The following is an 18469-nucleotide window of genomic DNA, read 5'->3' on the forward strand; positions in this document are numbered from 1 at the left end:
CCAGTTTTGGTGTAGATTGCACTTTTAATAAGCACTATGATGGATTTCATCCTCTGCTCCCTTTCATAATAGCATAGACCAACTGTCTTGTATGACTGTAAAGCATCCTTGAGATACTTATGGCAATTGTTGAAATGTAGAATTTTAAAGTAGTCTAGAGTGAAGGTCAAGTTGGATTCTTCTGTTACCATGTCCTGGCTGCCAGTCTGCAGTGTGGTTGCTTGGTGAAGTTAAGACATAGGCACTATTGGGAGGAAAAGGATGGAACTCACTCTTGGCTTTTCATTCTGACTTGAGGATATTTCACAGCAGCCTGCTGCAGTTTCCTCGCAGTGTGTAGTATGGCTGGATGTACAGTTGTTTACAGTAGGGTGAAGTTAGTGTAGATTAGTCATTGTGTTTGTAGTGAAATGGATCCTTGGGTTGGAGTGTGTTTGCACGGCTTACATCTTTTCCATGTAGAGGTGTCAAAGTCACTGGAGTAGTTCAAATATCTTGCAACATAAGTATACAGCCTGTTCAGGGGGAAAAAAAAGATAAAATTGGATTTTTTTTCTAGGAATGGAATAAATCCAGATGAAACTTGCTGTGAAATTTAAAGTGCTTCTTAAGGTCATTCAGCTTGTTGCCTTGTGTCTGACTTCCATCGCTGTGTGCTCTACACTGCTTCAAGGTCATCCTATCCAGAAGTTTCTTCTCCTTTTAAATGCAGGCAGACATCATACTGTCATTTTTCTCAGCTACTGGAAGTATAGTACACCTACACTGTTAGCTCTATATAATGAGCGTCCTCTTCAGCAAAACAAAAACACTAACAAGCTTCAGGGAATACTTTACCCATCCTGTGGCTTGTAAAACTTATCTGTAGCAAGTAACTGCAACAAAAACCTCAGTGCTTCAGAACATGATAGGTACGAGTTAAATATGAACCAATATCTTTCAGCGATGAAATACATTTGCTTCCTTTATCAAACCATTAAGGATTTTTACCAAAGAGTGACTAAAGTGCTCTTAGGCTCTTCATGCATCAATGGTGTGACAGAGCAAATCATCATCTCTATGATTCTGTGTAAACTGCCAGAGAGAGACATTCTTGTATGAATCATTCAAAATAGTAATTTTGAGTTACTTATGTTTTCTCTTGCATAAAGATAAAATTCTAGCCAAGGAACTAGTTTTGCAAATGGAGGTCAAAGCTCTGGTGCCTGTTGTTCAGAGTTTTTTGGGGATTGTATACTGAACTGTACTGTTGTTTTTGTGGTAAACTATTTTGTCTCAAAATGTTTTCATCCAGCCCTTCTTGCTTCTTTTCCTCTTTCTCTTTTTCTCCTAAGCGAACTCTACTTACTGCTTTTATCTCTCTGGTGACTGCCATTGCTAACTAAACCTAGTTACTCTCTTATTACCTGCGGAGTAAGAGGTGTCTCAGAGGACAAACAGTAGCTGATGTCATTTCGGCCATACCAATTTTAAAAATTTCCCTTTTGCCTTGCTAGCAACAAGCAAACATCGCAGACCTGTTTATTTGAGCAGGTGACAGCCTTTTCCAATTCGATTTCTTCCCCAAATCCTGCTTCAGATCACATTGGGAACTATGGAATTACTTCTGCGCATCACAAAGCAGGGCTCTTAAAGGAGGATTCTGAAAGCCTCAGGCATCACAAGTTGCTTAACTGTTCACATGCCTGTTTTTTTCTTTTTTCTTCCTCCCCCCTGAAGAATAACTGAAGTAATTAATGTCTGACACTACAGTTTATATTAGAACTGTAGAAAGATACCCAACACACTCAACCCCATGAAGTATTCTAAATCTGAAAGTCTGCTGGAGAGATTTGATACAGGACAGAGATGTTAAATACTTGTGTCACCTACCAGGGAAAAATATAGTTCAGAAATAAAGCCAGCTTATCTATTCTGAGCTAAAGTTGAATAGCTGGAAACCATTTGTTGTGACAGATTTTGGATTTAATCATGTTCCTATTGAAGTCAATGAGACTCTTTGCTTCTGACTTAATCTATTCAAGACTGGCTATGAAATGACCTGCCTGATGTGGTTTATTTCAATCTTAATCGGTCATAGCTTCTGTAGGCATGTAGGTGATGGCAAAATGGAGGTTCTTATTTTCAGGTGGTAGGACTCTGTGTTTTGGAGTTTGTAAGTATAGTTTGTACTCTATATAAGTCTCATCCAACTCATGTGTTTATGATAGGTATAAAATGAAGACAACTTTAGGTCTTGTCAAAGGAAGCCTGGATAGCAGATAGGAGCTGCTAAAAAAAAAAACCCACCCCAAACCAAACAACAACAAAAAACCCCAGACAAAACCCTCAAAGCCCCACCAAAAAAAGTCACAAACCATGGAAAATCACAGCAAAGTCAAAACAATAACTTATATGTGATGTTAACACTTAAACTATGCATGAAGATGAATGTAAATGAGGAGCTTTGCTCAAAAAAAATCTTCAGAGAAAACTGAAGTGTTGTGAAAAGCAGAGGCATGGCAACTTTTACATTCTGGCTCCACTGGAGTGAGTGATGTTGGAATTTTTTATTCATTTAAAAGGATTAATTATATGTGAAGGATGCCTCAAGTGTTTGTCAACATGAAATAAGTAGAATTGCTTCTTCAAACTCAACATCATAGAAGAATAGTTAATTGAAGAGTAAATACAAAAGACCTAGAAAATTATCTTTGCTAATATCATTGCATATTCTAAGTGTGTGTTTGTTCCCACGTGGTATGTCTCATAGGTGAAAAGGGTCTGGCTGCAGCTTCCGTTGCTGTGAAGTAGGTTGGTGTTTGGAAGTGACAGGCAGCTACAACTATGCTTAAAAACCTGAATGGCTTTTAAATTACTCAGGGCGATTTCCAGTGTGGCAAAACTGGACTTAAACTTTTAAAAGCAGACTCTACCGGTTTTGCAGCTTGTGCAAATGAATCTGTTCCCGTAGTAGAAATGGCTAGCAGGATTCAGACAAATAAAGCGTTACTTCCTATTCAGTCCTTTTAATTTGAACTTTCTAAGGCATAAAGCAGTAGCTTTTTCTGAGGAAAACAGTACCATGAAATGTCAGTGCTAGAATGCAATGTTTTGAGTACTTGCAGCTAATTGGCTTACTGTTTTGTTACTCTTCTTTCTTTGTTGGCAGAGAAAACTCTGATGTGGGAGGGGAGTGGAAGGCAGAAAAAGTTTTTTTTGCATCTTCAATTAATCAAATATAATTGGATGTGAAGTACTGTGGAGGCAGTACTGAATAGATTGGAACAAGTGGTAAGCGTGGTTCCAATCAGTGGCAAGAGATGACAATTTCTGTTTATAGATGGGCTGTTAATTTAGTGTCATGTAATGAAGCAGTGTCTCCAGTGTTTTTATTATTTAAAAAAAATTCTATTCCCTGAGTGGCACGATGCATGGGAAGAACCTAGGTCCAAAATTGATGCCTTTAGGAAAAGCGCTGGCCTCCCAAACAGCTCTTGACTTTCACCAAATACTGTACCAAAACCTAAGTTATTTGGAAAACTATTTGCAAGCAGACCCCATCTCTCTTGGCTTATCTTCCCCCAGAACAAAGTTCATTGAAGGTTGCACTGATCAAGCTGGTGAGCTTGCTGAGTTTACATGTACCTTTATTTGTTCTTCTTTAGACGTATCTGCTATTTGTGGTCCAAGGGAGTAGAATCATTTTGGTTGGAAGAGACCTTTAAGATCATCGTGTCCAACCGTTAACCTAGCACTGCTGAGTTACCCCTAAACCATGTTCCTCAGCACCGTATCCACAGTGTGTACACAGTAGTGTTATTGTTAGAAGGATTTGATTGAATTAAATCTGATTTTTTTTTTTTAAGAGCAGTTATTTTTACCATGATGACATGGTAAACTAGTGCTGCAGAGTTATTAATTAATGATTTAGATTACAGTTAGTGCTATCACTGGCACCTTTCCACCTATGTCCACCAACAGTGCTCTTCCCCATTACCTTTTCCTGGTCACGGAGTATTGTTTCTGTTCTCCATCCTACAGGGAGAAGAAAATAGCATTTGATCTGAAAAAATGAATGCATCAGTGGTATAACTTGCATCTTTAAATATTCTTTAAAAAAAAATAAATCCAATTTAGCTGTCAACATACTTAAATGTAGAAATAACCCACCTTTAAATAACCTGGCTTGTATCTGGCAGAGATGTTTCTTTACAGTTGCTATTTATGAACCTTCCATTGGTATCATCTTTACTGACGTCTTGTGGTTGTTGTGCGAACAACCCTGGGGTCCTGTGTTCAGCTCCTGGTTAAGTTTAATTTTGCTACTTCTTGTCATGTTAGTATGCTGCTTATACATTTATCGTGAGAAAAGGTCCTTCCTCAAGATGCTCATGTAAACAGTTTGTATGTGATGTTGTGGAAATACTTCTAGTTGGGCAGGAAACAGGACAGCTGGGAACATCTGTGCTGAAGTTCTTTTAATGAAAGCTCATCTTTTTCTTAAAGAGAACTACCAGCCTTTCAGTAGAAAAGCTGGGAAAGTGTTACAAATCATACTCATTAATGACTTCACTACTTTAATAATAGTTTGAGACTCCTTGGATATTTCAGGGGCCTTCATTTTTATGTGTGTGTGAATATTGCTAATACCAGAAGCACTTAAATTATTAAAAATGTTATGTTTATACTTATTACAAGAATAGACTTTGTGCTAAGTATTTTCAAATACTTCAAGTAGTAAAACAGGAATATTGGAAATGCTTCCAGCAAAACAATGAGTGAACTTACTTACAAAGTCAGTTGCAAATTATTCTGCTCCAAATAAAACACATAGCTAGAAAACTTTGCCTTTCTTAGCCATAAGCATGGGCTACTTGTTGTATAACCAATACAAAATCAAGGCTCACTTATTTCCATGAATATTACTGTACAATCTACTACCTGCTTAACTCACTTAGCAAATTAAGACATTTTGCTACTTAAAAAAAAAAAGTCCTAATATGAAATGAATAGCATATGAAATGAATAGCATAACCTGTATTTCTGTGTTGTGGGAGGGACCTGTCAGCTAGGACTTAAGGTCAGGGAAGACAAGATGTATCCGTAATATGCAGTGAATATTTTTCTTGCTGCATTTGTTGGTAGCACAAGTAGAGGTGTTTGTAGCTAGAGCTCTTTCATAGGGTTTAGCCTCACATATGGATTTCGTCTTTGTGATACGTTATGGGTATACCCCAGTGAACACTGCAGTTACCTGAGATAAGAGCTCCTCATGAAAACTTTTGTAGTCGTCTTTGCCTCCCTCCCTGCCCACCACCCAATTAAGCAAAAATGTAAGTCTGCTGTCTTTGTAGTTGTTAGCTTAAGAGACTCAGGGGAACATTACATGCAAAGAATGATGAGATGAACATTTTAAACCTCCTCCACAGGAACTGCTTGGACTCCAGAGCAGGCACGGCAAGCAATCTCTCCTTGAGGGGAGCACTGGGACCTGTTGGGCAGCCTTTGCCAAAGTGATCTTTAGTTGCATGGTTTGGTTAGGAGTCATTGGGAAGAGAAGTCCCTTGACTTCCAGCAGCAGTCAGGAAGCAGCGGAAGGACTGTGCGCCTCTCAAAGGGTGGGGACACTTTATATCTTGTGGCTAATAAAAGCACTGGGTGCTGCCCTGTTCTCTGTTTTGTTCTCAGCTTGGTGAGGTGTTTCCACATGGGCTCTGTTAGGTTGCGCTCAGGTTGTTCCTGAAACAATGGTGTGCAATGTTCTGGGCATGTCCCTGGGGAGACATCTTTGCTGGTTAATGACAGGAAAGCTGTTTAACATAACAGGAAATACACAAATAGGTCCTTGACTATGATGTGGTGACTGCCAGCAATTGTAGAAGTGCATTTTCGTGTATCTTTTGAGAAGGGGATGTTCCAGCAGCACTTAAAGCTGGTATGGGGCACTTGAGATGCCATATTTTCTGTCTTCCACTTGCACTGAAGCATGGAAGATTGAGTTCACGTGGATGATTTTAGCTAGCAGCAACTGAAGTGGTTCTATTACAATGCTATTTTATTCTATTGACCAGCAAATTGTGTTTCACAGCTAGGGTAGCTTTAATGTACTGTTTCAAGGTTAATCTTAGACACAGATTCAACTATGCTGGTGTTCCTTAAAACATGCTATACTGCTGTTTCCTCAAATATGTTTTCCTGAAGTTGTGAGCTTATCACTGATTTGGTGGCTGCTTAAGTTTTCCTTCATTCAGCAGAGACTCTGCCTCATCTTAACTGTGTTGATACGTGTAATCAAAAGGGTGAATAGCACAGGTGCTTAAACTGTAAATTGAAATAGTAATGTATATAAAAGTAACTTGCCCTATGTGAACCAACCCAGTGGAGGTGGATATATGCGAATACCATTTGTAATGCCTTAGAAAAACAGTACTGGTCTAGAGGAACCCTGAGTCTTAACCAAGCTATATGAAACAGGTGTAGAACTAGATAATCCTCTAGTTACATATAGGAAAAGTTTAATGCAACTTCCTTTACTTCATCTTCTAGACATGCCAGGGCAGTCTTTTGCAAATAGGGTAAAATGTACGCCTCTGCTCTGTTGTGTGCAAATGATGGTATGGATTTTTCACAAAGAACAGCATGGTTACTTTCTAATTACGGGAAAATACCTAATTTGGGGCTGAACCCGAACTCAGCAAATGAAGTGAGAGTAGCTGGGGAGGAGCAGCCTGCTGGGATGCCATTTTGGGCATCCATTGAGATATTGATTGAAACAAGGTCATTGTGTGATACCACAGTGAACAGTGTTGAAAATGCTACATTAGCATTTTCTACGAAGCTCTGAAGAGCTCTAGGGCTGATTCTTGAAGGGATTTGAGAAGTCAAACAGTTACTGTAAACTTTACTTTTCTCAGTTCATTTCCAACTTATAAGCTTAATTATGCCTGTATCATCACTGATATTTTTTTTTTAAGCCATGGGCAAAATTAATCTCCTAGCTTGATCTCTGAATTGTTTTATAGTCTGTTTTATACTCAGAAATTTGACTTCTCTAAAAAGTAAATCTGTATGGACCAAAAAGAATTTGGATGTTAGCTACTTATTTTGTAACTTGAAATTGCCAACTGCAGTCATCTATTTTGAGTAAAGTGTTAGAATTTAACTTTATTGATCTTTTGGTAGATAAAGTATTATTATTACGGGTAACTTAGTAGTGCTTCCTACATGCTTAGAAGTGCTATCACCTCACTTCTTAAAGAACGACATCAGTGAGTTTGAGTCTAGGCTGGATTTATTTGTCTTTAAATGGATGTAGAGTTTCATAAACACAGGAAGCTGTTGCTGGGGACGTTCAGAAACCATTATGGCACAAAGGCAATAATACAGAATATAACGAAGGCTCTGGAGACTCTTCAAATTCCCACTGCCTGTCCTACTTTTACTTCCATATCTCCTTTGGGCAGAATTTCAGTGCCATGCTTAAGTCCAGTGACATTTGTTGCAGTCATATAACATCAGCTCATACTAGTGTGACAGAATAAATAGCTTCTGAGTTCAAACTAAAAGCCACTCTGTCCTCTTCATCCAAGATACCTGCAGACACTGTGCAAGAAATGATGTTGCATATTAATGTGCTAGTCCTGTGGTCAAAATGTATTTTACAGGTCTCTTTTATACAGTTGTTTTCAAGGTAAGATTATGGTTCCTTGCAAATTACACCTTACATAGGCTCTTACTCTGAAAAACTACTTTCTGTAGTTCAGAAAAACTAGGGAGAAATGTAAAATTCTTGACTCTGACATTAAGCGGAACGAGTAAATGTTCTGGCAGTTAACTAATTGTTTGTTGGTTGTGAAGGAAGAATTGCTACATTGAATTAGGGGCAGGCACAATTGATGAACTGAATCATTGAAGTTAATTTCAAGTTCCAAATTAGTTCTGGATTGGGCTGTGGGTGTGTTTTGCCCTTTTTGCAACAAAGTGGACCTCCATAGTGTATAAGCAGAAAGTGACTTTCAAACTTCAAGGCTTAATTTTACGTGCTACAAGAATCTTGTTTAGATTTGTGTGGAGTTCTTTCTACAGAGAGCTGTTAAAACCTAGGGATGTTGGAGCCAAGTTTGATACATAGCCCTAGAATAAATTTATGATGCAAAAAATTAAGTATGTGAAGGTAAGAAGAAGGGATGAAGATTTGCATGGGGGAGTCAATTAATGGGATCTGGGAAGGGCTTGCAGGTGGCATGAACTAACTGTGGTGGGATTCCCTCTCCCAGTTGACTCCGAGTCCTGACTTTGTAGACAAAGGCTGCAGAGTGAAGGGCAAAAATATGCCGTGTCCTGTACTTGTGATGAAGCAGTAGAGGGCACCAGACAACAAGGACCAACTTCTTGTACAGGAAGTGGAAATAGGAGCAGAGGGTGAGGAACGTCAGTCTTCAGCATCATTCTGTGCTTGGTTCTTTGGGCAGGTGTGTGTTTCAGGGATGACAAGGCACAGCTGCAACTATGTGAAGGTATGGCAGAAAAAAAGGACTGCTTCAGATGTCTCTCTGCTTACTCAGAGCAATACATGAACTAGAAACTTATTTAAATGTAAACCCCTTATGTAAACATAGTTGTTGGCTTCCAATATAGCATTTTTTTTACCTTGAGAAGCTAGGGAATTCAAAGATTTAAGGTTGCCTGTGGCTTATAGGATGAACTGGTGTAGCGAAATTCAAATGCCTAAACCAAGGATTATAGATTGAAATATAGTTCACAAACTTCAAGCCGGCCTTTATTGACCAAGGCATCAGCACCTGGTAACACATCCTCATGCAGTTACTTTCCATCCTGTTGTCATCTTTGTCCTTAAAAATGGGTGACTCGCTGCAGTGTTGGTTTTTTTTAAGGTGGATGAAGAGTTGTTTCATTAGTGTACATATAGCCAATCCCTCTCATATCAAAACATCCATGCTCTAGGTTTTGCATTATTAGTACAATAAACTAGTTCTACCATTTTTCCTCTCCTTTTCCCTCAGACAGGGGTATGTAGCACTGCGTGATTAACTAGCACGGGGTAGGCTTTGTCCTAGTTCAGAACAAGCTAAGAAATCAAGCATCAGTATTGCTCTTGGTTATTTAGAAAATAACCAGAATGACCCTGATCCACTGGTAGTCCAGCTGGTGTGTCTTAGAGTTGTCTTCTGTAAATTGCATAGCACTTCAAATCTGTTTATGTAGTTTGCCATCAGCTCTGAATATGTGGTGGGCTTTTGAATATTTTTTTTGTAGTTGATGTGTGGCTCATTCATGCTTGGTTTGTACTAGCTAGATGAAAACCTAATTCATATCTAGATGTTACAGTTCCAGTAAACCCACCTAAATATATTGTGCATGCAATATTGAGACAAAATGGCCTTGTATATTAAGGATTCAAAACTCAACTAGTGCTTCTGGGAGATAGGCCTGTGGTACATAAGGTAAAAAGTGTCCTGGGCACAATGCTAAGATTTCGGAAGTGTTAGTCAGGCTTGCACGTGTGTTATGCATTTAACAGGCAGACATCTGTCTGATACACTAATTGCACACTTCAGGGAGTCCCAGACTTGAACATTAAGTCCCTTGTAAAATGTGACTTCTAAAGATGATCCATTCCAATCTTCTAATCTGCTAGAAAATTTGGTCATTGCTATTTTGAAGTGGTTTAAGTTCTTTCCTGCCATCATCACTTACTTCGTTGGTGCAGCACCACTGGAGCTGACAAAATGTATGGTCATTGGGTATAATCTCACCCAATACTAACTTTGTTATCATCAAGACTGGAAAAGAAAGAGCTACTGGTAAAATGATAAAGAAACGTGTAACACTACAACAGCATAGGGCACAGTTCAAGAGTCTTGATCACCAGACTTTCCTTCAAAAGTTGCTCTTTAAAAAAATGCACAGGCTGGTTGATCAAGCAGTTCCAGCTGTGACATGTGTTGAGCTAGTGCTCATCTTTGTGCTTTTATTTTGGAAGCCACCAGAAATTTGGAAGGTAATGCATTTTCTGAGATGTAGTTTAGGCATCTTTACAAACATCATAATCTAGCTCCTTGCAAAGCTTCAGTATAAGGTTAGCGTAGGTTTTAAAACACAAATTATCATCTTCAGAAATGTGAGTAAGGCTAATCTAACATGGAGATTCTGTATGCTTAGCCAGTATAGTAACACAACATACCAAATGCTGCCAAATAAAAATGTGTGTCGTTAACATGCTTCCTCTAGGGGGAAAAGCACAGTGCTTTTCTACATCAGTAGTGTATTTGCCAGTGTCCAAAACAGTTGTACAAGCTTGAGAGCCATATTCTGTAGGACAGGTAACAGGAGAACATAGACACGTCGGTGTTAATCACTTGGATGAAGGCATGTTTTTGGTTGAGAAATATTGAAGCTTTAATGGATGGTTAATCTTAATAGGCTTGTACACACAGGGAACCCAGTTCAAAGGCTGCCATGTGGGTTGGAGTTTATTGGGGTAGGGACTAGAAAGATGATGTACTGAGGCTTACCTGGGAGCCTTAGTGCAACATCAGACTTGTATAGTCAGTATTTTGCTAACCTTGGATTCATGGCTGCCTCCAGTGCCTCCTGATTGCAGGGAGAGTGCTCTCCCTCACGAAAAGATGGCAGGGGCATGCTCATAACCCAACAGAAAAAGTCCAGACCATCACACCACAGGGCAGAGGGCTTGCTACACACTGTGGGTTATCACTTCAGAGCCTGAAAGAGTATGAAGTACATGTCAGATTAACTGGCAAGGAGTAGGCTGGCATCTCTGGAGATGTTCCAGGCCAGGCTGGATGGGGCTTTGAGCAACCTGGTCTAGTGGAAAGCGTCCCTGCCCCTGTGGCAGGAGGGTTGGAGCTAGACAATCTTTAAGGTCCCTTCCAACCTAAACCACTCTAAGATTCTGTCTTCAGAAAAACCCTTGTACAGAAGTACTTAAGGACTGCTTGGGGTTGCTAAGCTTTTTGTGGAGATTGTGCAAAAGCTGGCATAGAAAGGTGTGCGGTGGGAAAACTGGCCTTGCTTGCTATCTCCTGGTTTCTTCCCAGTCGCCTGCATTTGCAGGTTTCCTCTTCCACTCCTATGACTGTGTAGAGTATGCTGTAATGAAATGGCACCCTTGGTTCATGGTCCGTTTGTTGTGTCAACAAGCAGGAAGCTAATAAAGAGCTGCATGCGGTATATTCTAGTTTCTAGGTAACAGCTTTAGGCTGCAGGACTCTGGTGTGGTCCGTAAGCATTTAGTTTCTTACCTAATAGCGCTGTAACGGACAGGGAAGCGTTTGACATGCTAATAGGTTCTGCTTCAGAAGAGACTCGCTCCTACCAGCGTGAAACCCCGTGTGGCCACTGCTGCAAGATACGTGTGTGTTAAGCATGCGATTAAAACATTAAACAGGCATAGAGCTCTTTGAAGTACATAAATACATCTGAGACTTCCCTTTCCTTTTTGCTGTCGTGTCTATAAAGAGAAGATCTGGTTCTGTGGCTAGAAGTGAGGAGCGAAAAGGGAGGGATTTAAAATGCTGTGCTGAGGCTAGAAGTCAGTGCTGTAATGTTGTAAGTCAACGGATGAGTTGGCATGAGGGGACAGACACAGACTTCAGAACCAGTACTTCAGACTGAATGCTTGGAATGTGATGATTCTGCACTCCCCCTCTAGGCTGTACCAGCATTTAAGGAAAAATATGCTGAAAAACCTTTGTACCCTTGCAAAGAAATGCAGAGGGATTTCTGCCGTGTATGTTTTAATCCTGCTGAGTCAGTTTAAGCATCTAGGTCGGGTTTTACCTGCCTGCAGTTAAATTTTGCTCAGTTCCTGCAACCTTTTTAAAAGCTTCTGTGATGGTTAGTTTCTTTTGTTCAGGCCAACTTGAAAAGGATCTGATGACAGCTAAAATAAGCTGATGGTTCCTGGACATGGGCTATGGTCAGCCGACCATAAAGAAGGGAAACTTGAGGTCATGTGGACCTGTTGGAGGGAGTCCAGAGGAGGACCGGAAAAGTGATTAAAGGGCTGGAGCACCTCTCCTATGAGGACAGGCTGAGAGAGTAGGGGTTGTTCAGCCTGGGGAAGAGAAAGTTCCAGAGAGACCTTATAGCCACCTTTCAGTACTTAAAGGGGGCTTGTAAGAAAGACATGGACAAACCTTTCAGTGGGCCAGTAGGACAAGGGGTAATGGCTTTAAACTAAAAGACGGAGATTTAGACTTAGATATAAGGAAGAAATTTTTTACACTGAGGGTGGTGAAACACTGGCCCACGTTGCCCAGAGAGGTGGTAGATGCCCCATCCCTGGAAATGTTCAAGGTCAGGTTGGATGGGGCTCTGAGCAACCTGATCTAGTTGAAGATGTCCCTGCTCATTGCAGGGGAGGTTGGACTAGATGACCTCTAAAGGTCCCTCCCAACCCAAGCTATTCTAAGAGTAAAGAAAAGGGAGAGCCACAGTTCTGCTCTAAAAAGCATTTAGTTGTCTTGGGCTTCAGACTGCATTGATGCTGGGTGAGATGCAAGATGGGAAGTGCTATTTCTCTTTAGCTTCTTGAGGCAAGACCATGTGAATAAGTAGCTAGAAGAGTTTCTAAGGTACGGCGATGTCTTCAGAATTTCAGTTGGGCAAGTTATTAATGCACAACTCTGAAAAATGAAGTTGCTTTCCTGTGGACTGGAACTGTCTCATGACTGACGTGCTTGACGCGCATTGGGCAAGTTGGGGCTGTCTGCACTGGCTTCTACAGACAGGCCTGAGGCAGAGGTTAGGAACAGAACATCACTTCTTCAGGAATCTGTGTTTGTACAGTCACCAGCCTGGACTCTGAGAGGCACAGCAGAAAGGTGTGGTTTGGCAGTTGCCAAGCTAGATGCAGGTGAAAATTACAGTTGACCAAGCCGTGGAGCAGCTGGGGGGGTTGGAAGGCTTCCATCCAAGTCTAGCCTGTCAAGGCCTCTGCAGACACCGTTAATTTAGTTTTGTGGCCGCTTTTTCTGTATATTTGTCTGAAGCTGCTTCCTGGGTTTATAGCCCAGAGCAAGACTTTTGAAAGAATTTAGGGTGGCAATTTACAGCTAGCCAAGTTTCCAGGTCCTCTCAACGATAATGTATGTACTGCTGCAGATTAAACCCAATGGCTTCCTTATTTGTATGGATGTTCTTAAGTCTCCCTCTCTGAAGTGCCGTAGTGTCACGAGGCAAACTAAAATCAAAGCCATGAGATGAAATGGTTGATCGGTCTTTCTGCTGCATTGCTCGAATAGCTTGTACGCATTGCAGCGAGGGGGAGGATGGTGGGAGAACTGAAGAGACTTTTTAAGTCTTCAGAACTAGCTGTGTAAAGATTAACATACAAAGTGAAGTTATGTACTCACTGATGGGCTGGTTCAGATGTGAGACTGAGATTTGATAGCTCCTGAAGGGAAAAACCTAGAATCAGACCCATGGGTCACGCAATAGTGCATCAATGGGACTAGCTCGCCCGCAGGAGGAAAAGATAAAGCATCTAGAGTAGAGGTCAGCCATGTAGGTTTGTGTTCTTCAGGCTCTAATAAAAACAGGTAGACCTTCAAGTTTACTTTAGTGTTTATCAGTATATTTGGAGAAATGTGATCCAGTTCAAAAGTCCACTGAACAGTTAGCTAGAAGTGCTTCATGGATGTTAATATTGTACGAGATACATGCTTTGTAATGCTTTCCGTAACTTGGTTCAATGTCGTTTGTGTTGGCAGTGTTTCCTTACCTTTATTTCAGTATTTTAGTTGTAACTTGGCTGATTTCATAAATCTGAGAAATATATATATAGTTTGCAAGCATATATTCTTGTCCAAGTGTTCCCTCCTATTATATGTAGCAAGCACTCTATTCTGTAGCCCTCTCTAGTCCCTACTCCCTTTTTTTAATTTGTAATTTGGTCTTTTTCGTTAGTTCTCAAACTCTTTGCCAGCCTAATACCAAGAAGTCCAAGGGTAGTACATTTTTTGGTGGTTTTTTTTTTTTGCGATGGGGGAGTATGTTCAGTTACCAGTTATAATTAGGTGTAAACCAGATTGTTTGAAAAAAGGGGAAAAGTCAATATATAGAGTCAACTAGATGCTTCCTCTTTCATGTTTGGGAAGTGAAAATATCTGGTTGCTGTTTTAAGTCTGACCCCAGTCCTAGTTGTACAAACCGGTCAGCCATACAGTACGTGAAACCACCCCGAAGGTCAAAGTAATGGATTTTTTTGTATGATTCACTGTAAGCTTTGTGTAAACTCTTTTCTTTAATATTTCAAATGTGCTGTATTACCTAACACTGTAAAATATAACTGTTACTGGGTTTAGCGAGTTTCCATGTTGACTTCAAAACTATGCATGGTGCTTTTCTCAGGAGGTTGTAAAATTCAAAGTACCAACAACCTCTGTAGACTTTGTTTGCTTTGTAGTATCTACTTGCAAATATAATTTTAGATAAGTTTTTGAAGAATGTCTTCCAGAGTGGAGAAAAGCAAAAGAAACCTGCCTGGTAGCTATGTGAAGAAGGTGATCAGACCTCTTAGTTTGAGTGAGGAATGCACCAGACACATAGATTACATTCTGGATGGAATTAATGTTTTCATATGGAGCAAGACACTGGTTTCCAAGAAGAGCTTTTCTTCACAGTGTACTGTATTATAGCAGAGAATACTTGGGGTGGGCACGAACACATGTAAGAAAGGAGGCTGCAGCCTTTGGGCTGTCAGGAAGAGTTAGATCTTGGGTGGTTACATGGATGAGCCTGGTGAATACCTTCCCTCTTCCAGAGAGAGACCCGTTCTCTACCTGTATCATATCTGAACCAATGGAAATCAATTCTGCTGGATTCTCATTTGCTGCAAGGAAGCGTCTGACAAGGTCTTTGCAAGTGCTTCACCTTCATTTGTGAGATTTTTTAGGAATCACTAAGGGATGGTGAAGGTTGGAATGGTGTGTCACACTGCTGAGCTGAATTACTGCAGGTGTTGATGTAGGGATGCAGAAATATTGCTGCTGCTCATACCTGGCTCTCTTCATCTACCTAAATCTTTTGTCAAAGATGTTACCCGGGTTCAAACTTCAGTTTGTGCTTCAGTCTGTTTTGTGTACCGGTCCTTAGTGGTGAGTGTATGTGACTAATAGTGCTCAGGAGCTCTTGGGATAGCTATCCTCTGGCTAGGAATGGGGCGAGGGGCTGAAGGGGGAAGAAACTATACCTGCGGCATGTAACTGTGCTGCGGAAATCCCATCAGAAAGCCCGTGTCTGGCCTTCTGGCAGGTGATACAGAGGCTTGGAAAAAAAGTTCCACCATTGGCACTGTGTCTTCGATAGCAGACAGGGGATACTTGCAAGCTGTGAGGTGCTCTGTGAGGAGGATGTCTCTGATACTTTCCCAGTCCCGTGAGTATGCTTGGACTAGTGTAGAAGGCGAACTGGAAAGTGAGCTGTAGACTTTCACTGCAAGCAGGATGCCCCAGATTGGCTCTTTGGCCAGTAGCACTGGTGAGTTGGAAATCCTGTGTCTGTATGCATCGCCTATTGGCATTCTTTGTTACGCTCCCTGGCCCAAAACAGAGCTGACGGGGGTTACTCTGGTTTTGGATGGACAGCATAGGTCCTCTGCTCTGGGGTGTCTGTGGGATCATCACTGTCTCCACAAGCATCCTGGAGCCGGGCAGGACCAAAGATGTGGTGTAAAAGGTCTCCTGAGGTCCAACTGGTGTGCCGCTCCAAGTGCGGGGTGTTGTGCTGAATACCAGCTCACCTCTTTGAAGGCAGAGACTGGCGCCTTCTGTAGACCAAGATCTACATTGTGTTGGTCTTTTTTTTTTTTTTTTTTTTTTTCCCCCCCCAAACTGAATCTGATGACTGAGTACTTAAATGGCTGTGTAACAAAACTGCTAACAGCCTGGTGTCATTAACCTACTTGGAGCCTAGACCTATTATGAGTTCTGTGCTTAAAAGTGAGAAGCCTTAGCTTTTACAGAGATAAGTTACACTCAGACCTGGTAGCTAAAAGGCTTAGCCTTCTTAACCTGCCAAAAATATCTCATTAGTCAGTTCTCTCCTATTGCTGTGGTGACCGTTTATTGTTTGTGGACTAGAGGGCTTCCTCAGGATCTGGGTTTGTCCAAAGATTGCGAAAAGAGTATTGCTAGCCGTGGGAATGAGGAGGGCATTCAGTGGGAGTGGGCCAGTGTCCAAGGTGCTCACGGATGTACTCCTGAACCCTCGCTGCAAACATTAGCAGAAGGACAGGTGCATAATCACCTTGTTGAATGTACAGTTGAAATAACGAAGCGCTGTTGAAGTGTTTGGCTTTCAGCTCCTGCAGGTGATTGGGGCTCATTTTGAGGCTTTGTGTTGGGAAGGGAGGGCCGCTGCGTTCCTGCAGAGCCTTTGGCTGCCTTGCAACAAACCTGGTTGCTGATGCCCGGGCATACTTTGATTGATGCACAGATCAAGTGACTGTTGGGAGTGGCTTTTGGGGTGACGTCCCACGTACAGTGATGTCAGCAAAAGATTTTAAAAAATTCAGGTGTGGCATAATCTGCCAATTAAACTGATTAGTGCTCTGGCTGAGCCCTGAGAAGGAGCTCTGGCTCTCGACTCCTGCTTATTGAAGTGTTTTATTTAGTGCCTTTGTCTTGCCTGGTACGAGACTTACCTAGTACCTTCACTGCAGCACATAGTAACTTGAGGTAGGATACCATACCAAGGGCTATGTGCTAGCTCTCTTGCTACCTGGGGAGGTCACAAATGTCCCTGACTGCTTGGAAGCTGTGACACTGGAAGAGGTCCTGCGACTCCTGTGGGATCGGGATGGAGTGCCTCGCTGCTCTGTTGGCAGAAGTGAAAGCTAGCCAGGAGGCCATGCAGGCCGGACAGAAGGAACTAAAGCATGACGTGGAAACATCTCAAAAGGAAATCAGAACAGTGTTAGCACTGCAGAGAAGCGAGCAACAGGTGAAAGAAGATCTCAAAGCGGAGGTGAAATCCAGTCACTTGGATATAAGAACTGTGCTTGAGGAAATCCAGCGAGTAAGAGAAGAAATGGAAGCTCGCTTAAATACTCAAGCTGATCTGGTCTTACTGATCAAAGAAGTGAGCACCAATTTAATGTGTGTAGACAAAGCTTTCCAGAAAATGGAGGAGAGGCAGAAAGTTTTTACCAGCCTGCATGTTCCTACAAGAGAAAATATTGAGCAAGGATTTTTCTTTGAAAAATACTTACACAAGACACAGATGGGTTTTGAAAAACCTGTGGAAGCTAACAATTTGGATGAGGAATGGGAAAAGAAGGTGCTTAGGGGTAAGACAATGGTGACTCCAAAAGTGTGGGGAGAGGAGTGAAACTGTGCCTACTTGTGCTTGTCAAGTAGTTTGTTTAGGCTCTTTGGAATGCTTTTAAGAAATGTAATTTTTTTTAGGAATTAATATCTTAAAGTAATTTTCATCTGGTAGTCCTGCAACAGTGCACAAGATAAGGAAGCTGAGGAAACCAGCAGTACCAGGCAAGTTGTGAGATAGCCAGCGAAGTACTGGGCAATACCACAGCACTTAAACGTAACTTTATGGAACACACCCTGATGTACAGGCAGTTGTGCATTTCTCTTGCCTTTTGAACGCCTATAAACTAGAGAAGCCATTGGAAACAGTTTGCTTTATGGAAAAGCGAGGGACGGGTCTAATGTTCTCCCCAAAGAACTGGGGTTGGCTGCTGCCATCTGTGTAGTAATGGTGGAGGGAGTGGGAGGATTTTTGGACCTTTTTCCAAGGTCATGGGGGTTTCTTTTTGCCAGCGAGTGAATGATTCAGTGATCAAAAGGCTTAGTCTTTGTAAAATCACTGCTAACTTATTTTTACTGGTACAAAGGAGGATAGGACCTTAGATGGTGATTGGTGATCAAAAGGCTTAGTCTTTGCAAAATCACTGCTAACTTTACTGGTACGAAGGAGGATAGGACCTTAGATGGTGATTCTGTGTGGTTACTATGCTACAGGCAGTGCTTGAGAATCTGATTTCTAGTCTTCAGAAATTGAGCATTTCACCTAGATTGGGTACAGTGTCTTCGGGCCTGTTGGAAAGGAGTCCAGAACCTAACTGAAGGGTGGAAATTGTTCTGCTTTATAAGTCCGACTGTATAAAGGTGGCCAGTAAAAAGGCCCAAGTGAGGAGGTCTTGGGCTGGTAACCAATACTGTCTTTAAATTAGAGTTCATCACTGCTGTGTTGTGTCAGTAATTAGACTCATGATGCTTTTGTTTTAATGAAAGCATGGCTTTTGTTTTGACATCACAGCATGCCTTCTATAAAAATCTGGAAACAATCTGTCATTGCCCAGAGGTACGTAGGCCATAAATAAGCATTGGAGTGTCACTGGTGTTAATCTGTAGAGGCAGTTCATGCTACAGAGGCTTCATGCTAGCAGAGAAATGCTTTTCAACATCTGAAGTGGCTGTGT

The 18469-nt window shown here is 41.4% G+C and overlaps 1 protein-coding gene across 5 annotated transcripts in view; it reads left to right on the forward strand.

Annotated features, from left to right (window-relative positions):
* Positions 1–18469, forward strand: part of MTUS1 (microtubule associated tumor suppressor 1) — a 92530-nt gene that overhangs the window by 40567 nt on the left and 33494 nt on the right. The window contains exons 3-4 of one of the 5 annotated variants that reach the window (XM_009883914.1): positions 4355–4375; positions 11609–11626. The exons of 2 other annotated variants lie outside the window; for them this stretch is intronic. In XM_009883914.1, the coding sequence (XP_009882216.1) occupies positions 4355–4375; positions 11609–11626 (39 nt within the window). Of the gene's footprint in view, positions 1–4354; positions 4376–5902; positions 5918–11608; positions 11627–16827; positions 17318–18469 lie in introns of those variants that run through there. 2 more of the 5 variants (XM_009883913.1, XM_009883912.1) reach the window with 2 other exon arrangements.

Source organism: Charadrius vociferus, unplaced genomic scaffold (genome assembly GCF_000708025.1).
Source record: "Charadrius vociferus isolate BGI_N301 unplaced genomic scaffold, ASM70802v2 scaffold514, whole genome shotgun sequence".
NCBI classification, from domain to species: Eukaryota; Metazoa; Chordata; class Aves; order Charadriiformes; family Charadriidae; genus Charadrius; species Charadrius vociferus.